This window comes from Podarcis tiliguerta (genome assembly GCF_965153285.1).
Source record: "Podarcis tiliguerta genome assembly, chromosome: 14".
Taxonomy (NCBI): domain Eukaryota; kingdom Metazoa; phylum Chordata; class Lepidosauria; order Squamata; family Lacertidae; genus Podarcis; species Podarcis tiliguerta.
This window is the reverse complement of record NC_139547.1, coordinates 47,634,088-47,660,595: the sequence shown is the minus strand read 5'-3', so window position 1 is coordinate 47,660,595 and position 26,508 is coordinate 47,634,088. Positions and strand designations below refer to the sequence as shown.

At 45.7% G+C, this 26,508-nt stretch overlaps 1 protein-coding gene and 1 long non-coding RNA gene across 4 annotated transcripts in view; both read right to left on the bottom strand.

Moving 5' to 3' along the window:
* Window positions 1-26,508, bottom strand: part of TOM1L2 (target of myb1 like 2 membrane trafficking protein) — a 59,049-nt gene that overhangs the window by 14,009 nt on the left and 18,532 nt on the right. Inside the window, exons 5-14 of one of the 3 annotated variants that reach the window (XM_083413576.1) lie at window positions 23,826-23,960; window positions 23,491-23,649; window positions 23,250-23,366; window positions 20,263-20,396; window positions 19,267-19,315; window positions 17,412-17,535; window positions 15,535-15,652; window positions 13,049-13,124; window positions 8,345-8,410; window positions 1,000-1,059 (exon numbers count right to left, since the gene is read on the bottom strand). In XM_083413576.1, the coding sequence (XP_083269702.1) occupies window positions 1,000-1,059; window positions 8,345-8,410; window positions 13,049-13,124; window positions 15,535-15,652; window positions 17,412-17,535; window positions 19,267-19,315; window positions 20,263-20,396; window positions 23,250-23,366; window positions 23,491-23,649; window positions 23,826-23,960 (1,038 nt within the window). The remainder of the gene's footprint in view (window positions 1-999; window positions 1,060-8,344; window positions 8,411-13,048; window positions 13,125-15,534; window positions 15,653-17,411; window positions 17,536-19,266; window positions 19,316-20,262; window positions 20,397-23,249; window positions 23,367-23,490; window positions 23,650-23,825; window positions 23,961-26,508) is intronic. The other 2 variants (XM_083413577.1, XM_083413578.1) reach the window with 2 other exon arrangements.
* LOC310664591 lies at window positions 8,421-12,378 on the bottom strand. The gene is made up of 3 exons (XR_014504983.1): window positions 12,027-12,378; window positions 10,534-11,750; window positions 8,421-10,181 (listed from the first exon to the last, which is right to left on the bottom strand). It is a non-coding gene; the product is annotated as an uncharacterized lncRNA (long non-coding RNA).

Sequence of the window (26,508 nt, the reverse complement as noted above, 5' to 3'; positions counted from 1 at the left end):
AGGCATTCGTCTTGCGGGGTACCACTGTACTGCTGTCCCACCCACAGTTTCTTCTCACTAAATCTCGAGATTCCCTATGCTATGGATATACAAATTGGGAGAGCTACATCAGTTTAAGGAGAAGTGTGAGGCAGTTGGAGGAGAATGCTTGCACAGACGAGGAGGAATTAAAGGAGGCACCAGGGGTTCACAAGCCACATGTAGCTGAGGTGTGTGGATAGCATACCCTCCAATATTTCTCCCTTGAAAACAGGGACATCCTATTCCATAATAAGAATAAGAATTTTATTATTTATACCCCCTCCAAACACACAATCTGATAGGGTTGCCCCAGCCACTCTAGGTGGCTTCCAAAACATATAAAACATAATAAAACATGAAAGAGCCAGTGTGGTGTAGTGGTTAAGAGTGGTAGACTTGTAATCTGGGGAACTGGGTTCGCGTCTCTGCTCCTCCACATGCAGCTGCTGGGTGACCTTGGGCTAGTCACACTTCTCTGAAGTCTCTCAGCCCCACTCACCTCACAGAGTGTTTGTTGTGGGGGAGCAAGGGAAAGGAGAATGTTAGCCGCATTGAGACTCCTTCAGGTAGTGATAAAGTGGGATATCAAATCCAAACTCTTCTTCTTCTCTTGAAACATTTTTTTTAAAAAACCCTATACAGAGCTGCCTTCAGATGTCTTTCTAAAGGCTGCATAGTTATTTATCTCCTTGGTCTCCAACATTTCTTTGATGAAAATAGGGACGTCCTAAGGGAAAGCGGAACGTTCCTGGATCAAATCAGAAACCGGGTCGGCTTCTGTAAACCCGGGACTGTCCCTGGAAAATAGGGGTGCTTGGATGGGCTGCGGAACAGAATCCCTCAGCGCTAATATGGCCACAGCTGCTCACAGACAGCGTTGCTTTTTCCCACTGAGAGGAGTGATGTGAGCAGCCTCTTATGCAGAAACATATCAAAGGAAATTTTAAAAAGTAGCAAAACAAAAGAAGAGAGTCTTACCACGTCAGTACTGAGCCATTCCTCAATGTCATCCATGACAGAGGACTGTGTGACGGGAATCTAGGGAGTGCAGCAAAGAGATAGAGCGAGGCAGGCAAAAAATAAAACAAGGACACCACACATCCACAATCATGGCCACAGAATGAGAGGGAAAGAGGAAAGGAAAAAAAGAGGGTTGGGGGTTGGAGAAAAAAAACATACGCTGTGTGAGATGTATCACCGCTGTGAAGAATTGCAATACAACAACAACAACAACAACAACAACACAAATAAAACAACGAGCGAAGCAAGAAAACATCTTGGCAAACAAAAAAGGTTGCGATGAGTGAAATGTCCGGGGTCTGGCTGTGTATCTGAGGGGAAGGGCCAGCATGGCTCAGAGTTTGAAGGACCTGGTTCTCTTAAGGCTGGAATATTAGATACAGCTGGATAGGATGTGAAATCCAAAACATGAAAGAAAGAGGTATCCATGACATGCCCAATTGCTCCCCGCAAGAGATCAAGAAATGGAGACAGGAGAAATGAGTTGCACCAATGACAGGGGGAGTCTGATCTGCAGGTACAAGAGTTGGGTCTGGTTCAGAAGCAACATGAAAATGTGGCTTAGCATTATGGGGGTGAGGTTTGCACACTCCTTCCTCCGTGCATGGAAGGAGGCGGCCGGCAATTTCTTCTGCAGAACTAAGCCTCCGTTCGTTGCTGAGAATTTGCCTTGTGTGCAGAAGGTTGCAGGTTCAGTTCCTCGCATTTCCAGGTAGGGCTAGGAAAGACTCCTGCCTGAAGCCCCAGAGAGCTTCTGCCGGTTACAGGTGGGCTAGTATCTTGATAGAAATGTGTTGTGTTTAAAAGGCTGGGATAAGAGGGGAAATGGCAAATTTGCAGGTCTTCCAAAATTTCCAAATCGGGGATAATAGATCTTTTTAGAAACGAATGCCTGGGGCTTCATTGGCAAGATGGACCAGCTGAGGAAGGGGCATATGGTGAGGAGAGAAAAGACAAGAATAGCAATAGGACCTCCCCCCCCCCCCCCCCGCTTTTGAAATGCATTAGGTCCAATATTCAAGCCTTATAGAGACAGGCATTACTGGAATCTCTTATGAATCCCGGTGGGGGAATAGGAGAAGCAGGCGTGAGGTGAGGAGCTAAAATAGATGGAGGAATCCACCAATATTTCTTAGCTCAGCTGAGCCTTTACTTACACTGTCCCTTAGTTGGATTTATTTATTTTTAATGCTACTAAACTTAACTATGGCTCCAAGTGTTTTTGTGGTATTCATATTGCTGAAGTAGTATTTTTCTGCATAAGCAAAGGCTCCTAGTACTATATTGAACTAGGATGGAAAGCAGAACCGAAAGCTTTGGGGGTACCTCTGCTAGTCATCGTGTCCATGTTTGCAAATGTCCCAGAGGGATGATTCAGGCTGCAATCCCACACCAAATGACCTGGAAGTAAGTGCCATTGAATTCAATGGGGCTTACGTCTGAGTCAACATGGGTAGGACTGCAGGCACCAGTGTCACACTTCCTGGTGCTATCCCTGACCTGCAATGGAGGAGAGTGCACTGCCATTTTCTCACTGGGGCTGCCATTAGACATTGGGCAGCTGGGATTTTCCCCAGCTCTGTTTTGGAGAGGAATAAACCACTTAGAAACCAGTTTGGCCTAATAATAATGCTAATAATATCATGTGAATTGAGTAAATCCATAGAGGACAATATCAGATTAAAAAAAATATATCCAAAGGGGTTCTTTTAGACAAGTGGTACTTCCAACTCTAAACCTTTTCCACGGAAAAGGCTATAACTCTGTGGCAGAGAGCATAGGTTCAATCCTTGCATCTCCAGTAGGGCTGAGGATGCTCCCTGCTTGAGACCCTGAGAGCCACTGCTGCTCACAGTAAACAATGCTGAGCTAGACTGGTGAAGTCCATGTTCTATGCAGACAAGAAACCTCTGCATTTCTCTCACAGAACTTCCGTGGGCTGCAAAGGATTTTTGGGTCCTATGTTCCAGGGTACATAGGCAGCTCAAACAGAACAGTGCCCAGGCCTCTGGAGTGTCCTGGTCACCCTGTAGGACCTCATAAGCATTCACCAAAATCTACTCAAAACTCTCTTGTGGCTGAACATTGCAGGGAAAATTGGAAAAGCTGGTCTTTAGGAATAATGGGGATCCCCCAAAAAACCCCACAGCTTTGAAAACAGCTGCTTGAGATCACCAGAGTCAGACTGGATAAGCTGTCAGCTTCAACATGGACCCAATGTAGAATAAGTTATGCACCCCAGAGGAGATGATGGATAACTCCCAGACATTTAAGTGCCAAAGGTTTTCTGCGTTTCCACTGCAGATTAGCCATCCTCTTCACTCTAACACTTGAAAGGCACTTTAGTTTCAAAATATGCAGTAGCCGAGCATGTGATGTTTCATCATGCAACCCAACACTTCTCTTTAAGAGAACCATGAAACAGGGCTCTGTGAATTCCACCACTCAGGAGTAGAACCGTGGCCATTTAAAAAGTAAAGCACGCAAGCTTCTAGTCCTTGAGAATAAAGAGAAGATACCATGGAGCCCAGGCCTCTCTGGTGAAATTTCCTGGGCTTGGGAGTGGAGATGTGCTCTGCCAGGTGGAATTTGCTTCTGTAAGATGTAGCAAGGGCTGCTAACTTAAGATGGCTTTGGAAAAGGAGGACAGGGCCATGGCTATGGCTTGCCTCAACTGTCAGAGGTAGGATGCCTCTGAAAACCATTTGCTAGATAGGAATCACAAGTGGGGAGAGCGCTGATGTGCTCAGGTCCTGCTGATGTGCTTGCCAGAGGCATCTGTAAGAGCAGGATGCAGGACTAGACGGGTTATTGGTGTGATTTGGCAGGGCTTTTCTTAAGTTATCAGTTATCAGCAGAACTACATGAAGTATGGCAAGTACCCAAAGCTAATTTTGTCTGTTTGCACAATTCATCCAGGTTGCAGGATCCAGCTTTTCCTGATGCACTTCAAAACAGCATCTTCATTTGGCTCCGACAACTGGCATGACCTGAAGTGGGAAGCTCTAGAAAGCATTGCACTGATATGCTGATATTGACCTACATTGGGCCAGCAAGCAACAGCTCATAAGACAGTGCCAGCCTCACCTTACGGCTGTGCAAAAAGTAACCAAGTGGGAGTAAGTAGGAGAAAAAGAGATTGCAAGCCCAGGTTCTACCCGCTTGCACAATATAAATAGCATGCATACATAGCAGTGATTCTAATACTGATTCGGTTACAAGCCTGACACTCTCCTTATCCTTCCAACAGGTTGTATCATTCCCTCTAAAGTTTTGGTTTCTTAAATACATTCATTCACTGTCATTTTAATCGACAGCTACTTTAAAGGAATTCCAAACCTGGTCCAGATATTAGGGTGGGTATGAGACACCACGGGTGCCAGCCACTCAGTGCTGTACAGAGTTGGCTTGCATTGCAAACTCACAGGACTGGCTTTCCTCCAAGCTCAACCCTGGAAAGGGAACAATTTGTCTCGAACGAAATGTGGCAAGGGCACTCCCACCACTTTAATAATGCTATTGTCCTGTGCAGATCTGGGGTTGCAGAACAGGGTCAAGATGCAGTATCAGATATTTGCTGGTCGTAACCATGGCTTGCCAATTCAAACATCATGCCAAGCTGTTGTTGACACAATGGTTTTGGATTCAGGCTCCATGGCCAAGTGCAAGCCATGGTGCGCCAGTTCAGATCTCACGGCAAACTATGCTTAAGCTTCCCAACATCTGGTTTGCGATGAGGTCCATAATGAACCACTATATGGGATAAAACCAGGGACGTGAATTCTAGTATAGTTTGGTGGAATGAAATGGCACCAAAAACTGAAGTTTACAAAGGTGAGGGGAATGCATTCTTTTTAATTTCTTTGGCGAAGTCTGATTTTAGAAGAGGGTATTTTGAGCAACATTTCTGGTCCAAGAGACAATATTCAGTGGGGCGTCCCTCTGGTCCTCTAGCCCCTTTCAGGTGACACTGACAGAAGACAGCATTAAAATAAAAACTTTTTTGCTTTAACTCAGTAGAAAACCATGCCATACCTGAGTAGAACCATCTGTACTAGGCCACTTGTAACTCCTGCAGTTTGTCAGTTCTGTTACATACTCTATTAATGGACACAGTTAAGAGCTACCGCTAATTCAGACAGAAAACTGGGTTACGGATTAGTTAGATTCTAAAGGGATGCCAAATACATCCGTATTAAAAACAAACAAGGTTAAAATGCCCTGTAAGGGGGAATAAACCAGTCCCCTACAGTTGTTATGGCCGACACAAAGGCTGCAGTATCCTTTTCCCCAAAGTGAACAAACACAAGCCGGCAGCAAATATGGGCAGGGCAGGAGGAAGAGTTTTGTACTCCCCCCCATCAATTTTAAATGGCAGCAGAGAAAGCGAGAAAAACATACTCTGGGCTTCTCTGACCCTTGGGAACAGCACCCAAGCAGAACCAAATTGTAGGATGAGTGACAATAGGGGAGAGTTGGAAAACAGACTCCCTAAACACACCTGAAGTTTGTAAGAGAAGGAATGAGGTATGGAATTGCTCTCTGCTTCATTCTTTTGCATCTTCCCACGCACCCACCCACTTCCCTGGACAGGAAAAGGGAGGCACTGTCGCCTTTTGAGAATAGAAGAGAATTGAATCCTAGAATTGGAAGGACCACAACCTGCAAGGCAGGAATCTTTGGCCCAATGTGGAGCTTGAACCCGCAACCCTCAGTTTAAGAGTCTCATGCTCTACCAACTGAGCTATCCCAGAGGCATCAGGATACAGAGGGTTGCACATACCCTCTTTGAGTGGCTGAATTTGTCAATTTTGGTTTCACTCAGTTTATCATCTTAAAGATCTTAAGTTCAGTTCTCCACATTGCCACACCAGTTTGCAATTCGTTAAAAGCCCTCATTGGAATTCACCGGCTTGTTTGTGCAAACATCTCCTGCGCTCACTTTTTTTTTTTGCAAAGCACTGTTGCCTAATATAATGCAGTTTTTTTCCATGTTATTATGACAAATACATCCATTTTTTTATGGACACTTTACCACAGTAGCTGCATTTTTGCACACATTACCTGGCTGGAGAACTGCGTTGTGCAAATCGGAAAAGTGCAAATTTGGAAGGACGGCTGCGTTCTGCTTTGTGCATTTGTTTCGAAAAGTATAAATTAGGCTTTGCCTTCAAATGCTAACTGAATCTAGTTTCTCCCCTCATTCCTAAGTTGTTCACCAACAGTGATTGTTCTCCTCTCCTTGGGGAGGCAGAAGAAGCTTCTGGAACACTGTGACGCTCTGTTTTGCCTCTCGGTTGGGTGCACTCCCCTGCCCTCAACCCTGCTCAGTCCCACGTTTTATCTCTTGCAAGGCAGCTGAGTTGCAAGTCTAAGGAAAGGGAACTCTAAAGCAGAGATGAAGAACCCATGGCTCTCTAGATGTTGCAAGAATACAAATCCATGACCACTCGCTTCACTGCTTGGGACTGATGGGAGCTGTAGTCCAAACACCCTCCCCACACTCTAGAGTTACAGCTTGGCACCCTTTGCTTCTTACTCCTCAGCTCAGGGCACGTTAAACATAAGCGAGGGTGCAAGGTCCTTCAAAGCTTTTCCTGCTTGGCTCCCCTTGTGGCACCGGGACTGCAGAGCTGAAGGAAAACACACATTTGGCCTCTGCCAGGATGGGTCAAGGGCGCTGTCTTCACTATATAAAACTGTCACCCTGCTTGGATACTTTGCTCCCAGGATGCCATGTTTTCCAAGGAGCTAAGGGGGATTAGGGACGCAGGTGGCGCTGTGGGTTAAACTACAGAGCCTAGGACTTGCCGATCAGAAGGTTGGCGGTTCGAATCCTCGCGACGGGGTGAGCTTCTGTTGCTCGGTCCCAGCTCCTGCCAACCTAGCAGTTCGAAAGCACGTCAAAGTGCAAGTAGATAAATAGGTACCACTCCGGCGGGAAGGTAAACGGCATTTCCATGCGCTGTTCTGGTTCGCCAGAAGCGGCTTAGTCATGCTGGCCACATGACCAGGAAGCTGTACGCCGGCTGCCTCAGCCAGTAAAGCAAGATGAGCACCGCAACCCCAGAGTCGGCCACGACTGGACCTAATGGTCAGGGGTCCCTTTACCTTTAAGGGGGATTATGGAAGTATATTCCAAATCCCCATGGACGTAAGACTACATTTAGCCTTAGCTAGTAATATGCTTTCACCAAGAGAAAAATCACCCAAGGGGTATATCTACACTAGAATGGCTATATAAGATTTTGACTGTCATAGCTCCACCCCATCACATCCCAAGAACTCTGGGAATTGTAGTGCAGCAAGGGTGCTGGGGTGCAGAGCTCTTAAGTTCCCCTCTGACAACTACAGTTCCCAAGATTCCCTGGAGAAGAGGAAATGGCTCAACCATCAATTCCCAGATGCAGCACAGCATAGAAGCTCTGCTCTCTGCTCTTCAATGAGGCCTTTGGGTGATTAATATTCTACAGACTTTTAAATGTTTTTTTGGGGGGGAGGGGCTATTGTTTTGTTGCTTTTCGTTTTAACTATTTATTTGTGATTTTATCTTGTGTTTTTATCTTGTGAACCACCCTGAGATCTTTGGATGAAGGGTGGCATATAAATCTAATAAATTTATAATAAATTAAAAATAATAATAAGAGGATGCCCCAACAACAGATTTGCATTTATGTTCAGCCATATTTAGTGCAGCAGAGACACTCCCCTGTTTTGCAGGAAACCCACTTGGAAGCCTCTTGCAAAACAATACAACCTTTCTGTTTCCGCTGCTCCAGAACTCTTGCCGAGAGTAAATTCAGGGAAGCGTTGAACAGTGCAATATGATCTGAGCTTCTGGTCATACTGCTTAGTGCTGCAGGGGCAGGCTATTAAACTTTTTTCATTTTATTTTTTGCAAAACGAACACAAACCCTCCCCATTTTAACGAGCAGAACTTGTGTTTTGGAGGAAATGTGGATACTGCACATATGTATTTCTCTCTTTTTAAAATTGGGACAGTGAAAGGAACTGGAGAGGTCCATGTGAGTTTTGGAAACAAACATGGTAACATACATGTTTCTTCGCTGCCACGCATCCCGGTTGAAAACTATCTATCCCCAGGTCTCCTAACCTTGGCCGGTGGCCCCACTTCCCCACCCCTTCACAGGTGGGGACCCATCTCCTTGCACTGTCCAATTTGCATTCTTTCAACAGGATGAGTGACAGGTAAACAGAGGATGGTTATGCTATTTAGAGGAGGAGATGGGGGTGAGGACAACAAGGGGGTGGGGCGTCACTCGACTGGCAAAATCCTCCTCACCATTCCTTGCGTCATTAGCCACTTGTCTATGGGCTCCATGTCTGAACTGCCACTTTTACCTCTCCTCTGTGTTGAGAACAGAAATTCCCATTAAAAAGTCAAAAGGTGTGTTGGGGGTGGGGGGGACACAGGGAGACGGCAAAGCAACAGCGAGATGGAGAGATTACAACATTTCCTAAAGGCGAGCCCATGACCTCCAGGCTTCAGATACCACTTCACCCATCCCAGGTCTGTAAATTATTACTCACCTGTGGCAAGTAAAAACAAAAACCAACAACCCAAACCAAACCAACTTTCAAACGGAAAATTTCTTGGAGGGAAAGGCAGATCATTTCTGAAACACACCTTGCTTTCTGATAGGTGAAGGCATACAAGCTGGCAAAATTTGTGTGTGTGTTTGTGTGTGTGTGTGTGTGTGTGTGTGTGGATTTGATTTGATTTGCAAGGAAGTCTCATCCTCTTCCCAAGTGACAATCTCAGTTTTCTGGCCAGCAAACTACTGTGAACTGAGAGTACTGGAGAATTTTGAGGGCTTTTTCCCCCTCGGGTGCCCACTGCCCCAGGAAGTGGCAGCTTGTGGCTGTCTGAGTTACCCACCTGGGACCCTCTGTCCAAGGCAAACACTCTTTTCAGACAAATAAATGAGTTTCTGGTCAGGTAAACACTACTTGTCAAGTCGTCCTTATATGAAGATACATCAATATTACCAAATTCATGCCTTTTAGCCTGGAGGCACGCCCTCACCGCAACTTACAATATAATAGCAATAAGATAGGGTTAGCTGCTGCTGTTCTAAGGTCTCCCCACCAATTACTAACGTATGCCTCTGCTTAGCTTCTAAAATCTCATGAGATCAAGCTTGTTCAGGGAGGTACAGTAAGGTGCTGTGCACTGCCTTAAGCGACCAGAACCCAGGCAGCTTAAGGTTTTAACAGTGCAATCCTTATGAATGGCTCCTCAGGAGTAAGTCCCACTAAATTCAATGGGACATTTAGGCTGTAATCCCGTATGCAAGGATTTAAAAACACATGCCAGAAGAAAATCATTTTTGGCCTCCACACTCCACAGGCCTGCCAATTAATGAACAGGTCAGCATACATGTTTTAAATGACTCTGTGTGTGGTATTTTCTAGAAAAGTCAGGAAGCAGTTTCTCCTTGCATCCCTATCCAAACCAAGAGGCAATGTAAACTCCCTGCACCGGCTTCAATTATTCTTGTGAAATGTATTTTCTCTCATCTGTTAGGGATCCTCCTGAATATTCTAACAAACCACTGATGACAGAAAATGTGCATGCACACCGAAGCTCATACCAATAACAAACTTAGTTGGTCTCTAAGGTGCTGCTGGAAGGAATTTTTTTATTTTGTTTCGACAATGAGCTACAGTTCACCAACACTTGGAGAACACACTGGAGAGCAAAATGGCCAGAGGACATCTTGGCAGGAGGGCGAAGTCTGAAAACATGCACGTCTTTGCACACTTTGACCCTGTTGGGTTAACTCAGAGGAGCCCTTTGAACTGACAATGCTGTAGGTTGATAACAGCTACACTGATGGGGGAAAAGACAAGCAGCCCAGGGAACCAAAGCATGAATCAAACAGGACCGCAGGTTAATAGAGAAGGATGCTCATCCAGCTGCAAGGTGCGAGCTTTCTCAGAATTATTATTTATTACATTTCTAGCCTGTCTTTCCTTCCAAAGGAGCCTGGCATCAAAGCGTTATGGCAATGCAATTTGAATTAAAGCAAAAACAAACTTAAAATACTTAAAAACATTTAAAAGCCCTCCCATCATAGTAGCTGATTTCGAGGCTGCCATAGCCAGTACAGTGGTGCCTCACAAGACAAAAAGAATCCATTCCGCGAGTCTATTCGTCTAGCGGTTTTTTCGTCTTGCAAAGCAACCCTATTAGCGGATTAGCGCTATTAGCGGCTATTAGCGGCTATTAAAGGCTTAAGGGATTAGCGGATTAGCTGCTAAAAGGCTATTAGCAGCTTAGTGCCTTAGAAAAAGGGGGTGGGGAGCGGAAAAAAATCGCAAGAATCGCAAGACATTTTCGTCTTGCAAAGCAAGCCCATAGAGAAATTCGTCCTGCGAAGCGCATTGAAAAACGGAAAACCCTTTCGTCTAGCGGGTTTTCTGTCTTGTGAGGCATTCATCTTGCGGGGCACCACTGTATATTTCAACCATCAAATTTGCTGGGTAAGCAGGAAGGTTTTTAAATCTTTGCTGAAAGTCAATAAGGGTAGAAACAGAAACACCTCGCTAGGGAAGGCATTCCAGAAACAGGGAACTGCCGCTGAGGACTTGTTCACAGGTCAGTGACAGAGGTGGCACCAGCAACAGGGGCCTCCCCCTGATGATCACAGGGCCCAAGATGGTTGAAACTGGGGGAGTTGCTCATTTAGGTACTTGCCAATATGAACACCTTGAATTGGGCTTGGCAATCCGCCAGCATTTAGCACAGAGCTGTCGGGTCTGGTGACACATGGGCCCATCAGGCTGCACCTCTTACCAACCTGACAGCCACATTCTGCACTAGCTGCAACCTCCAGACTGCCTTCAAGGGAAGCCCCGCAAATAGAGCATTGCAGCAGTCTAAGCAGGATGTCACTAGAGCATGGGCAACTGGGTCCAGGCTATCCTGGTCTGAGAATGGCCATAGCTGGTGACCAGCGTAAGTTGAGCTTAAGTACACCAGAAGCCACCTGGCTGGTCAGTGACAAATCAGAATCCAGAAGCACTCCCAGACTAAGAACCTATTCCATCAAGGGCAGTGCAACCCCTCACAAAAGAGTTTGTACACCTAATTCACAGACACAGGAATTGCCCATCATCTCTGTCTTATCAGGATTCAGCCTAGTTTTGGCTCCCAGCCAGCCTTTCACTGCTTCCAGAAATTTATAAACTGCTTGATCACAAAGTTCCCCGGGTGGTGTGCAAATAAAAATAAAAGGTTGAAGAACACTGACGACTACATTCTAGAATATGCTTTGCCTATGCCAGTCAGAAATGCTTCCAGACTCCGTCTGTCTACTATTCATTCATTGACTCGATAGAATAATTTATACCCCGCCTTTCAGGTTACATATCCTTCCAAGGTCGCCTGCAAGAAACGTTAAGCTGATTCAAAAACAAAACCTGAAAACGTATTTTACTGGAGTGTGAGAATACAAGATAAAGTAAACCCTTATATGATACTGGAGGAAATATAAATGGAACAATCTCTGAAAAAAGTATCATGCTTATTATTTCTATATGTATGCTAGTAGTGATATTCATAACGTACATTGTATTCTTATAGGTTATTTATCTAAATAAAAATCCCTAAAGTGATTTGGTTGGATTTATAATAATTTGAAAATTAATAACAATAATTGGAAAACCCCCTAAAGTATCACCATCTACATACAGTGGTACCTCGCAAGATGAATGCCTCTCAAGACGAAAAACTCGCAAGACGAAAGAGTTTTTTGTTTTTTGAGTTGCTTCGCAAGACGAATTTCCCTATGGGCTTGCTTCGCAAGACGAAAACGTCTTGCGCCTTTTTCTTAAAACCGTCAATGCATTCCTATGGGAAACCGTCAATGCATTTCCTATGGGAAGCCGTGCATCGCAAGACGAAAAATTCACAAGACGAAAAAACTCGCAGAATGAATTAATTTCGTCTTGCGAGGCACCACTGTATAACATTTATTTTACTTGCTTAAGGGGGGAGTGGGAATCCCAGGCCACTTAGTATCAAGATCCTTGGCACACAGCAGCTGGTGACAAATGGCCCTGGGATGGGCAGGAGTGAGAAAATACATCTTGAGCATCTTGGGAGATGCTCTTCACCTGCCTCTCTCTGCTCTTGGGATCCTTCCCATAGGACCCCCTGTTGCTGTGGCAAGGTGGTAAAATTGGTGGTGAGAAGTCCAGTTTCTGCCAGTCTCACCTCTATTTTTCTGCAGCAGCTTCCCTCCATCATGCCCCACAGCTCTTCCCTCTCCTACCCACACACTCAGACTTCAGGACCCCTCCAGGAAGGCCATGCCCTGGAGAAGGCCAGGTCAAATGCTGCTGCAATGCATGTGCTCTCTCCCAAGAGGACAGAACACTAAAGATGAGAAGATGAGTTCAAAGGACAAATGTTGCCACCCAAAGGATGGGAATGCACAGAGAGATCGGGATTCCTCATCCAGAGAGGTGAATGGGGAGAGAATCACGGCCCCGACCAAAAAGGAAAATAGAGGGTAGTCTTCAGTGAAGACCATTCATGCTCCCAGTTCAGATCACTGGAAAGAAGCAGGTTTTAGAAAGTTGCCTGCACCGACCACAAGTTATAATTTATATTTATCCATACAAAGCCAGAGAATCTAAGAGTTGTGCTTGCTTTCTGGGTCAGTGTTCGGTGTGCTGCTAACACACGTTACTGGGGGGAAACAGTTAATCTTCTCGAGAAACGTCAGGCTAGATACCTGTCAGTTCTCTCCAGAAATTAGCATGAAGTATTCAAACCTTAGAAAGTTCTAGGAAAACACAATTTAGCACCACTGACCACACGTGCGTCACAGCTCTTTTCTGCAATTTGAAGCTGGACGCACACAAAAATCTCAGGATAGGACTGAAGGAAACACATGAGTCACATTCAATGCTCTCAGCAAAGCTTGAGAGCAGCCCCCCTTTGTCTGCAATGCAACAGGGCAGAGAAATGACTTACCCCTCCTGCGTTGTGTTTCCGAACATCCAGGGCAGATGCCAGTCCTTTAACAGCCTGGGGGTCTTCATACGTTACGCTGAAACAGAAGAGGGGCAATGAGCATGGCAAATACCCAGGCAGCAGCAAATGCAAGAGTAAGAATGGAAGACATCGGGAATGACATCTATAAATCCAGAGTGTTGCCAGGTGCCTCCATATAACAGTTGCACACCGAGGAGCAAAATATTAAGCCCCAAGCACAGTCATTTATACATTTCTCTTGTCATTTGTTCTTTTCAAAAACAAACAGCAGCCTCAGGCTTGAGCAGCTGGTCCTACGTTTTCAAGCATTGGGTGTTTTTAAGGGTTTTTTAAAATAAAAAAGTGCTTACCCTCTAGTGTCCCCTTCCCTTTCCCTCTGTAGCTAGTAGCCTTTTTCCACCTGAAGAAATTGTGGACTAAAACAATTTCAGGTCTCTCCTCCTAGATGGAGAGGGAATTCTAAAATTGGCTTTGCCCAAGCTCCTCGCTGCCCAATTCTGCAATTTTAAATGTAAATGCAATGAAAACATCACTGAGGTCCTTCCTTGTATGCCCCCTCCATGAGAGGCCTGGAGGGTGACAACTCGAGAATGGGTCTTTTCTGCAGTGGCTCCCTGTTTGTGGAATGCTCTTCCCAAGGAGACTCACCTGGCACCTTCATTACATATTTTAGGTGCCAGGCAAAAATATTCCTCTGCTCCCAGGCTTTGGGCTAATTCAACAATCTATGGCCTTTTAAACTGTGAGGGTAGCTACTGCTTTTGTTTATTACTATGTTATGTACATTTGTGTTTTTATATTGTGACCCTCCCTTGAAGAGTGGTAGATAAATTTAATAAATAAAACAAATAACAAATGAATACATCACGAGTGGGGAAACCTTTGTCCTTGCAGGTGCTGTTGAACTGCAACTCCCAATCAGCACTAGCAAGCATGGACAGTGGCCAGGGATAATGTAGTGCAGAAATGTCTGGAGGTACAAAGGTTTATCACACCAGATTTAAGGGTCAATACCAGTGTCTGGAAACCAACAGGTAACCAATGAAGATGGTATGAGTCTGTTCTGGTCCCTGAGCCCCAGCCCAAACCCTGGCAGTTGCATTTTGAACTGGTTGAAGTTTCACGGCCAGCTTTGGGGCAGCCTAACATACGAGAGCATTACAGTCATTTAAGCTAGGATAAAATTAGGGCAGGAGGTTTAACGCAGGAATCAGAGGGGTGTAGAAAACGGCCTTACACCAGATCTGACCACATTTGCCCATCTAGTTCAGTATTGTCTACACTGACTGGCAATGGCTCTATAGAGTTTCAGACACAGGTCTCTCCCACTCCTCCCTGAAGATTGAGCTGAGGATCTTCTGCACATAAAACATAGACTCTACGACTACGTCATGGCCCACCACTAAGGTCTCCAAAGCCAGGTCAGATTGTGCTAGAAGAGACAGCTGCTGGTGCTGCAGCCAAAGCTGGTCAAAAGCGATCCTGGATGCCACCTGTCTAGAAGAAGTGTCGGATCCAGGAGTAATCCCAAGCTGCAAGCCTGGTCGACAGTGCAGTCTTATCTCGTGCAGGTTGCAAAACTAGCCACTGACCACCACCGAAGAGTCCTTCAGCTCAACAGCTTAGCGCGCACACACACAACTCCACTCCTGAATTCCCTACAGTCGATGGAAATCGGAGCAGGGAGGGGAAACGGTTGAAAGATTTCACAGAACCTAGGATCGCCACACAAAAAGGACAGAAGCAGTTCACTACGTGAAGACCTGCCCATTAGTCAGCCCCTGGGTGGAGCTAAAGGACCAAGGACAATAACTCATCTCCTCCCTGGTGCCTGAATGCCAGGGCATCTCTGGTAGGTAGGCCTCTGGAGGCCAGGATTCAGCCAGCCAGCCTTCAGGGTAGGGGCGACAGCACACTAACGATGCCTTCCAAAATAATGGGTTGGTGAGGGAGACATGCTGCATTCAGTTCCACATGGAAAAGCTGTCATCCTGACACACACACACACACACACACACACACACACACACACACCTACCTTTTGCTGCATTATTGTCATGCCAGTTCAGGCTGTTTATTAAAACGGACTCTGGATGGCCCAGAATAGGGCAAGAATTGTAAATCAATGCAACTGGGAATTCTGCAGCTAACACATTTTTGACCCTCTCTGGGCCCTTGAGGTGGGCTGCAGAATGAATGCACTGAAGGAATGAATACATGAGCTTAGTGGCTGAGAGGCTGATCTGGGGAACAGGGAGCCTGTGGTCCAAATCTCACTTTGGCCACGATGCCACTGTCCTCTTGGCCTTAACTTCTGCCCCCACAGGAGCCTGGCTCAGAGCAGCAGAGAAGACCATGTTGAGCCTGTGCCCCACAGGGGAACTGCAGGCCTACAAGGGCCAGTTCCGAGGGTTTAAGAGAACTGCCCAAGTCCCCCACACCTCCCTCCTTCAGGCCCAACATACGTCTTGCGCTGATCAGCCAGTGAACTGCCTCTCGTCTGTGCGAACATGTCAAAGTCGTCCCGGGGGTTGGGGTGCTGGAGGGAGCTGAGCGTTCCGCTCACGTTGTTTGCGCCTATATCTGCAGACAAAGGAAACAATATGGCTTAGGATAGGAGTGGACAACCCTTTTCAACCCAAGGGCCATATTTACTTTAGAGCAACTTTTTGTTGGGGGGGGGGCGTGTCACATGCTAGTGGTGGGTGAGGCAAGAGGCAAAAGCGGGCAGAGCAATGAATGAGAATTTTACCTTTGCATAAAGCAGGCTACTTCCTACATCTAAACCCCACTCTCTAGCCTCCATTCAGGCAAGAAAGAGCCATTACTAGACTCCAAGGACACATGCCAAGCAGAAACACTCAAGAAGGTTTCAAAACAGGGCTGGCAAGGGGTGCAGCCTGTGAGAGTCCCAGGGGCCAGATAAGAGGTGTCTCGGGAGCTGCTTTTGGCCTTCACGCTTGCGATTCCCCATCCTTGCTGCAGGACAAAGCCAGAGCCGCCACATGAGCCAGCCAGACAGAAGAAGGCACATTTTTGCTTTGAACATTTTGCTCTGTCCCAAAGACTGGTTCTAAGCTCACCTGCAGCACTCTCTCCCAACCACCGAGTCTAGAGTTGGACATATAGCTACGCATCTCCAGTGGTTGGAAGCATCAGACTGAACATGGAAGCACAGCTTTGTGAAACGTTAGCTCATTGGCTACTTACGTCTCCATTGCTTTACATTCTCTGGAGGGGAGGATGTGAAGCAGAGAAGCTGCGGGAGGGGAGGGGATGCTTCCTCCACCAGCTACTTTGCCCTTGAAACTCACTCTCCACCTCCCCACAGAATCCCAACATCTAGGCTTGTGTGGCAAACATAGATCTGAAGCCCTTTTTTTCAGCAAGGAGGGGGAGAGAGAAAAGACAACATGTTTCCCTAAAGGAAAGGGAGTTAGTGGAGAGGAAAGAGTTAAGCACCCCATTCTTCCTCACCCCTCTGATCTCCAAGGGCGCTTTGCAACAGAGGTTACACCCACAACATACATTTCAAGCACATGGATTCAACCAAAGACTCCTAGGAACTATAGTTTGTTAAAGATACAGTGGTGCCCCGCAAGACGAATGCCTCGCAAGACGGAAAACCCACTAGACGAAAGGGTTTTCCATTTTTCAATGCGCTTCGCAGGACGAATTTCTCTATGGGCTTGCTTCGCAAGACGAAAATGTCTTTGCGATTCTTGCGATTTTCTTTCGCTCCCTACCCCCTTTTTCTAAGGCACTAAGGTGCTAATAGCCTTTTAGCAGCTAATCCGCTAATCCCTTAAGCCTTTAATAGCCGCTAATAGCCGCTAAACTGCTAATAGCGCTAATCTGCTAATAGGGTTGCTTTGCAAGACGAAAAAACCGCAAGAAGAAGAGACTCACGGAACGGATTCTTTTCGTCTTGCGAGGCACCACTGTACTAGAAACTAGCCCTGTGATGGGTAAACTACAGTTCCCAAGATTCTTTTGGGGGGAAGCCAAGTGCCTTAACTGTATGATGCAGATGCAGCGAGCGGGGGTTAGTCTAACTCAGCACTCAGTGTATCGTGACTTGCAATTTCGCTCAGACAGTCCCATTTGAGCAGGATTGCAAAAAGAGCAGTAGACTCCACTCTGTTTATAATATGGACAGATGTGGACATCATAAGCTTCCAGGACAAGATGGGATGCCACCCTTAACTGCAAGCACTACTTGTCAGAGCCATGTGGCCTTCTTCAGGAACCTGCAACATGGAAGAATCTCCAGGGGAGTGTGCTGTGGATTAGCCCCATATTACTCCAGTTCCCAGCACACCTGGAAAGGCAAAACACATACCAAGCCCGGCGAGTTGGGTCGAAAGTGTGGATGCCGGCGCCGTGTTTCCAACCATGGGGCTGACCACTGCCGGGGAGCCAGGCCCCAGGTCTATTAAGTTGTCTTCAGTCACCTCACTGAGAACCTGTTGAGCCAATTGGAACATCAGAAGCGGTCACATAAGGTAGATGCATTCCATGGGACAGTGCTAGTCAGAGAGGCAGAGCCTTTCTCGAACACGGCTACGATTCAGGAAGCCCTACACCAGCCTTCCCCAGCCTGCTGTCCTCCAGCTGTGACTGGATAACAACCCCCATCACTGGACATGGTAGCTTGAGGCAGAAGCACAACAATACAGTGGTGCCCCGCAAGACGAATGCCTCGCAAGACGGAAAACCCGCTAGACGAAAGGGTTTTCCGTTTTGGAGGTGCTTCGCAAAACGAATTTGCTATGGGCTTGCTTCGCAAGACGAAAATGTCTTGCGATTCCTGGGGTCCCCCCCCCCTTTTCCCAAGCCCCTAAGCCGCTTAACAGCTGTTCGCTAAGCCGCTTAACAGCTGATGGCTAAGCCGCTTAACAGCTGATCTAAGCTGCTTATCAGATGATCTAAGCCGCTAATAGCCTTTTAGCAGCTAATCCGCTAATCCCTTAAGCCTTTAATAGCCGCTAATAGCCTTTTAGCAGCTAATCCGCTAATCCCTTAAGCTTTTAATAGCCGCTAAACTGCTAATAGCGCTAATCCGCTAATGGGCTTGCTTTGCAAGACGAAAAAACCCGCAAGACGAAGAGACTCGCAGAACGGATTCTTTTCGTCTTGCGAGGCACCCCTGTATCTGGAGGGCAACAGTTTGGGGAAGGCTGCTCTGTCTAAGAACAGAGAAAGCTATGGGGATCTACCTCCCTCTCTGTCTCCAACACCAGGTATGGAATTTGGCTTCTTGAATTTCTAGTCCAACATTTACTTCATTTGTATAATTTATTCTGACAGCATATCAGGAAAGATGTAAATTTTTTAATACTATACAGGGTGGTGTTTCTTCTTTTTTTTTTTACTAAGTATACAGACCCTCATACTCTAAACCCATTTTTTAATTCCTCGCCGATCATACTGCAGCCAAAGAGGTCAAAGTTCTGCAGAATCCTTTCCTTGTCCAAAATGCAAAGTTAATATACTTGAGTTTTCTGCTTATGGAATTTGGGTGAGGTAGTGGAGAAAAAAGAAGCAGTGGGGAGGAAAGGGGGAGAAATAAAATGGGCAGTCTTGTTGGGATTAATGAAACACATTTGATAGCATTTGAGTTAAATGTCAGTCTTTTGCCCACACAGACAGTCGTTTTACCTTTCTCTTTATGGTATGAACCATCAAACCAGAAAATCTTCAGCAAACCATTGTTTCCAAACTGGGAAACTATGGATACCAGCTTCGGAACAAGCCAGGATATTGAAGTTGGTAAACCATGATTTCCCTGTTTGGATGGAACAAGAAACCATGTTTAATTAGAGGCATCCTGGTTTAATTGAAGCTCATGCAAAGGGAAAACACCGATTCCTATCTCAGCTTATTTTCAAGATATAACCCTTTAAACCATCTCAAGAGCTTGATATCTGTATCATTTCTGTATATCCCATTCAGCTCAGCTTGCTCCTGTCTTTGTAACCTGCAAGCAAACTACCTCACATTTACCTACTTAAATGCAATTGATTTAAGAGCAAAGGGGCTCCAAACGTCATCACAAATATCAGAAAGTGTTCTGGCAAGGACTTTGCAGCAGCAGTAGCACCTCACTTTCAAGGTTGAGTTTTGCCAAGCCCAAGGTTAGCAATTTTGCACTGGACAATCCTGTCTTATTAGAGAAGCCCAGCAGGAGGACTCACCCCATTGCTTGCGTTCTGTGCAGACCGACCCAACCTGTATCGCTCAAATCTACAGCAGACAAAAAAAGAGGAGAGATTAAAAATGGCATGTAGCAATTTTGAAAGGTGCAAGCCTTATGACAAAACCCAGGATGCACAAGGAAGGATCTGTCTTTTTCCGGCTGGGGTGGTGGGAAGCCGACTGTAGCCACAGAGACCAGCATATGATCACAAGGGTTGCTGCACTGTCACACCTCTAGGAATGGTTGGAAGCAACCCCATCCAACTTTCTCACCCCAAAACCTGCCATTACAATGCTGAAGGCCGGCCTTCTTCAACCTGGTGCCCTCCAGATGTTTGGGACTCCAGCTCCCATCAGTCTGAGCCAGTATGACCCATGGTCAGGAATGACAGGAGTTGCAGTCCAAAGCATCTGCAAGTATATTATGGGTTACAAAAGGCTGCTGGTGTAGGTCAGGGATGGATAACCTGCAGCCAGAGCCCCACAAGTGACATCAGCAGCAGGTGTTTCCAGCTCTCTTAGCTAGATTGGATCAAAGGGGGCTTCTCGCTCCATCAACAGCATGGAATCAGGACGATTGATTTGAAAGAAATATCTAACTAATGAGTAAGTGAACTAAATTAATGAATCAAATAGATGAATAAATAAATAATGATCAGGAGCTTTAAACTAAATCCTGAGAGGGAGGAAGACAATATTACAGACAACAGGAGAATACCTGGTACAGGAGTTAATAGCTCCAGAAATGTGCTAAAGGGCAGGTAACTACAAGAAAGAAGCATTTGTAAGGAATGACTCACGGTTTCAGTTGTCTCTATACTAATGCACAGAGTATGGGAAACAAGCAAGATGAATTTGAGCTCTTGATACAGGATACACCCTCGACTTTAAAAAGGCTGATTTTCAAAAAGATTAGGAACTACTCGGTGAGGGGGGAAAGCCACACTTAAGGGTAAGCAAGCAACTATTTGAGCTTCTGAGGAAAAGCAAGCCACCTCTCGTATCGGAGGAAAACGTTGTTCAGATCGTCGTTTACATGAAGCAGCTCTTCTGTGACTTCTTCGTTGGACACCCTGGAGATGAGCTCCACGATCCTCTGCTGCATGGCTCGACAGGTGCGGTTCAGCTCCTGGGAGAAATAAATCATTGCAACTTCAAGGGGAAGAGATGATGTCCAAGAGTTACAACACAGGGGAGCATCAGAGCCCAGATATAATAGGCCTGCTCACACAATCTAACTACATCATGCCAGGCAGGGGCAGCCCTTGCCAAAAAGGTGCCTTATCACAAGTAAGGTTAACAGTGCTATTCTACAATGTAGTTGTGGTGGGGGCTACGGGTCAAGGTGGGTCCATTTTCAGCAGAGATTACCCCCCTTCCTAGAGTTGTAAGGAGGCAGAAAAGAAGGGCAGAATGCTCATTTGCTAGATGGTCAGAACAATCAAGAACTCCATATATTTAATTCTGGTTATAAAGCCTGTGTTATCTGTCAAGATATCTAGCGTAAGGCTCTAGAGCCAGGACGGCATAGCTTCCACATAAACGATCAGGTCAGGGTGTAATACTGAGCTCAAAAGTTCAACTTCTTAAACATCTCAGCAATTCTTTGAAAATTAAGTTTCTAGTCCTTATGGCTGCAGATATAACTTCATGGGCAACAGGATCTTAAGGGGTGACAGTAGTGGCAAGAGACTTCCTGTGGTCTGGGCATCAGTGCCGTAAGAAGCTCTTTGCAACTCCAGGTGACTAACTAAAGGACGATAAATTAAGCTAAAATACATACAGATTTGCATAAGGTAAATAATACCATGGAATGCAGCCTTTTAGCAGCATAGAATTCTGAACCACTGCAAAATACAGCCAAGCCTCTGTAGCCAAGCTGTACCTAGCAGTGTTTCCCAAGGCTGCCACTTTTAGAAGCCCTGGCCTTCAATACAAGAATTAGCCTCCTCCCTCTTTGCATTCCTCCCCCTTCGGAGTGGAAATTCAGGATTAAGGACAGCCATGTAAGGATACATATCTTCAACCCATTTAATTAGTATATTGATTGTTAAATTCCACTTTGACCAGTTTAATGTTTATGTAAAAAATTATGCTGAAACTCTGGTTTTACTATGCTGGCTGTTTAGCCGTAATAATAAACATTCATTCGAGGACAGCCATGCTGCTGGTGGTATCAGCACCCCCACCCCTGACAAGAAAAACAAGCCTCGTTGACCTGGCATCTCATGGCCTGACGTTCTGCACCTGGACAAGTGTCACCTCGTGCTTCCCGCAGCTGCTTTCACAGCTTGAGGGCTGAGTTTACCATGTCAGCTTTGATCCCATCAGTTCAGAGCCAGATTGTGACATTTCAGAAGGTTGGATTCAGATGGAGAAGAGAGGGCTGGCAGGGCCTGTCTGTCTCTATTCTCCTGCAGCGCCTGGTTGCATGCCATTAAAAACCTTTCCTTTTTATTTAGCTGCTTATTGGGTTTCTGATGGGTAACAACTAACAACCAGGGCTTTTTTTCCAGCCGGAACTCAGTTCTGGCAGCTATCAGATGGGCACCACTGGAATTCTAAGACAAAGACGTTCATGGTGAGTTCCAGCACCTCTTTTTTAAGAAAAATAGCACTGCTAACCACCAACCGTCTTGTTACACTGATTCCCAGATTGCCCCTTCCTTTTCCAGGTAAGCTGATAGAACAGAACTGATAGCTCAGTCAGTAGAGCACAAAACTCTTAATCTCAGGGTTGTGAGTTCAAGCCCCATGTTGGGAAAAGATTCCTGCATTGCAGGGGGTTGGACAAAATGGTCCCTTTCAACTCTACATTGCCTCCCAGTACGCTTCCAAGCACAATTCAAAGTGTTGGTGCTGACCTTGAAAGCCCTAAACAGCCTTGACCCAGTATACCTGAAGGAGTGTCTCCACCCCCATCACTCAGCCCGGACACTGATGTCCATCTCCGAGGGCCTTCTGGCGGTTCTCTCCCTGTGAGAAGCAAAGCTACAGGGAACCAGGCAGAGGGCCTTCTTGGTAGTGGCACCTGCCCTGTGGAACACCCTCCCATCTGATGTCAAAGAAATAAACAACTATCTGATGTTTAGAAAACACCTGAAGGCAGCCCTGTTTAGAGAAGTTTTTAATGTCTGACATTTTAATGTATTTTTAATATTTTGTTGGAGGCTGCCCAGAGTGGCTGGGGAACAATTATTATTATTATTATTATTATTATTATTATTATTATTATTGGCAGGGGGTTGGAACACAAAACATCAGAGGAGCCCTGCTGGATCAGAACAGAGACTGTTATTTGGTGAATTTGTATCTCACCCTTGCTCTCTGAGGAGCCCAGAGCAGTGAACAGATACACAATTCAAAAACCAGAACAAAGCAACAATGTTCTAAAACAGTTAAAACATTCTGAAAGCAACTGCAATTAAAAAGTAGCTATAGTTTAAAACGATTCTTCCATCCAGTGATTTTGAGGTTGCGGGGAACAGTATTCTTCAGCCACGACATCCAGTCTCAGTCCTCATTAACAGCCATGGCTTCTCCCAAAGAATCCTGGACACTATAAAGGGTGCTGAGAGTTCCTCATAGACCATTGAACACCCTAGCAGTTCCCAGCTTTCATTGCAAAAAGCCATGGTGGTTAAAGTAGCATAAGAGTGCTTTAAAAGTATGGTGTGGCTGGGACTGAAGATCCAATGAGTTCAGCATTCTGCCTCTTAAAGCAGAGGTTTACGAAAAGTCTGCTAGCAGGACATGAAGGAAACAGCCCACCCTTACTCATGACCCCCCGATCCCCAGTAACTGGTATTCAGAGAACATGGAGTCTTTGTTTAGTCACCAGGGCCAATGGCCACCTGCAAACATGTCTAAACTCCTTTCGAAAGGCTTCTCAGCTAGTAGCCATCATCATACGGATGGGGGTGGGGAATCTTTCTCCTGCCCTGAATCTACTATGTTTATACTTTGGTTACAACACATTTACCTGCAGTAACTCAAGGTCTGATGAATCTTCTTGCCCAGGGACCATTTCTGTGAGCATTTCAGACATCACTTTGGTGTTTCCACGAACAACGTCCAGTTCACTCCGCAGTCGTGCAATCTATTTAAAAAAAAAGGGGGGGGGGGAATGCAACCATTTACAGAAGCTGCATGCATTTCACAGTCTGATTTTTAAAAGGTTCTGGAGGCGGGAATGCCTTCTACAGTACCTGCTCAGACAATACCTGCTCTGTATTTGCTGTGATGGGGCCGGTCACATTCAAAGCTGGGGCCTGAGGAGCAGAGTACGCCGTTGGAGAAGGAGATGAATAGGAACTGGAGCTCATCCTTTGCTGAGACTGGGACCTGTGCATGCTGGCAGCTGGGTCAACCTCAGGAACGCTCTAGCAAAAGACAATGTGCAAACACTCAGAAATACAGTATTCACCGGAAGATTGCGCTGCTGTCGTTAGCATGCTCTTTAGCCAAAAGGGCAGGGAAGGCAGAAGGCAGGGATCCTCTAATTGTTTCTCCTCCTCTACAAAAAAAGGAAGAAAAGCAGACAACACTGCCCACTTACTCTCTGTGGTGTGTGTATTGGAGACAAAGCATCCAGATCAGCCATTGGAAACTCAATCCCTTTTCTTTTGAGTTCTTCATAAATGTGGACCACCCCAGTTAGATCAGGGCTGCTTCGAAAGGCATCAGCCCAGGCCTGCAAAAGAAACAGAGAGTGTTACAAAGAACTCAATCCAGTTCCCTTCTATCGTGAAATTGGGTCTGTTATTTCTACTCTGAAGGAGACCACATTTCTTGTGAGTATATAGTACAGTCATACTTCGCGTTACAGACGCTTCAGGTTGCGTTTTTTTGGGTTACGGACCCGCCGAAACTTGGAAGTACCGGATTTAAGGCTGTGTGAAGATAAACTTTTGAACCAAAGCATGTTTTAAGAAGAGCGTGGAATGTATAAGGGCTTTGGAATGACGCAGTTAAAAATGCCGTCGCCATATTGGGAAGTTCTGTCGGAGGACTTGAGTCTGGGAGGAGAAATAGAGAAATAGAGCTGTTTTTATATTGTGGGTGAAACTCCTTAGAGGGACTTAAGAACGATAGTTCTGTAATTAATGATGGAAAGAGCGATGTTATCTATGAAGGCGATGATATATGGAAACCATCTTGATTTGAGGATTGGAAGAACGGAAAAATTCACACAGGATTATTATTGGTGTTTATCGGCTTAAGGAGATTATCAGAAGAGATCATAAAGAAAAAAGAGAAAATATATGAACAAGATGTGATGTGGAAAGATAAGACTGGATAGAATTATGAACTCTGTTTGGACTGATTTGGACTGATTTGGACATTAACGCAGTAGCAAGAAGATGATCAGAATCCCCCTTCAGATCTTTAAATATGGGTCCCCTCAACAAAATTTAAAATTCGGCTTTGTAATTCGGAATTTATGTGATATGATTTAATTTGATTTGATTGGCCGGTTAATAAAAATTATTTATTTATTTTTTTAAAAAAAGAAACTCGGAAGTACCGGAACAGGTTACTTCCGGGTTTCGGCGGTTGCACATGCACAGAAGCGCTAAATTGCACTTTGCTCATGCACAGAAGTGCCGAATCACAACCCGCGCGTGCACAGACGCGCCGCTGCGGGTTGCGAATGTGCATCCCGCATGGATCACATTCACATCCCGAACGTCAACCGCACAGTCGTGCCTTGGAGCCTTGCGGCTCGAACGTTTTGTCTCCCGAATGCAGCAAATCCGGAAGTGAGTGTTCCGATTTGCAAATGTTCTTTGGAACCCGAACGTCCGCCGCGGCTTTCCCGGCTTCTGATAGTGTGCAGGAAGCTCCTCCAGCCAGTCAGAAGCCGCGCCTTGGTTGTCAAACTTTGTCAGAAGTCGAATGGACTTCTGGAACAGATTCTGTTCGACAGCCAAGGCACGACTGTACAGATGTGAACAGTATTTCTTCAATCACAGTGTCTCAGGGCTGTATGGTGACTGTGGGAGGGGTTAAAGCCTGAGAAAAGCCCCAAAAGTTTCGAATAAGGCCACAAAGGGTCAACTGAAAGTTCAAGGGTGCCACATCAGGACATTTACCAAATGGAGTAAATAAATGTAATTATTTACTGAATTTATATCCTGCCCCAAGGAGCCCAGAGCAGCAAACAGATACACAATGTAAAAACAAGAAGAAAGCAAGAACATTCTAAAAACAATAGCAATTAGAGCAGGCATAGGCAAACTCAGCCCTCCAGATGTTTTGGGACTACAATTCCCATCATCCCTGACCACTGGCCCTGTTAGCTAGGGATCATGGGAGTTGTAGTCTCAAAACATCTGGAGGGCTGAGTTTGCCTGTGCCTGAATTAGAGCATCTAAAAGCAGTTACAGTTAAAAACATTCTGAATGTATCAATGATAAGGAAACAAAGTTGCGAATGAAAAAAGTAGTATGTGATTCATTTATTTCATAAAATTTATATGCCACTTAAGTGCAAAAAAAGAAAACTCTCATGGATCAGTTTCTCAGGAAGCACACAAATAAAACCTTGCTGTGTGAGTGCATCATTATTTGTGTTCTTACAGCTTCATCTTCCAATAAGGTTAATTAAAAGCATCAATTCTCCGCCACAAGGGTGTTGCCAGCCAATCCCACTTGAGCAGAGGGCACTTGATCTTTGATTGGCAAGATTCGCCCGAATTGGCCAAGCCAGTTTCCAAGGAATCGTCCCTAAATTACAACAGAAGGCGTCCTTCCTGCAGAAACAATTCTCACTCCCTTGGAGCGTTGTGCCATTTTTTATTTACAAGCAAAAGGCCAGGAAAAGCACACGTTAACGGCACAGCAGCATTTTGGGCTGCTTCCAGACACGGACAATTTAGCAGCAGCCAGTAATTGCTGTTCTGCTTCAGGCTGTAAGCAAAAATAGCAACTCCGCTGCTTCCAGATTTCTAGAAGCCAAATGACATTCTGAAGCCAACTGGGCAGTCCACCCCCTGCCCTGATCCCAAATGTTGGAGGGTGCTGGGGTGGATTCTCATTGGGACCATGGTGCAGGAGGGAAAAGATTAAAACAGTCCCTTCTCTACCCATCACTCCACTCCTGATAAGGATACCCTGGAGATAAACAGCTGGATCTCTCATCATCTTTCCCTTTTCTGAAAAACTGCCTCAATGAGGGGGGTGGGGGCTGAATCCCCTCTCTCTCCAAAGCAATTCCTTACACAAAGCAGGGGATGAAGA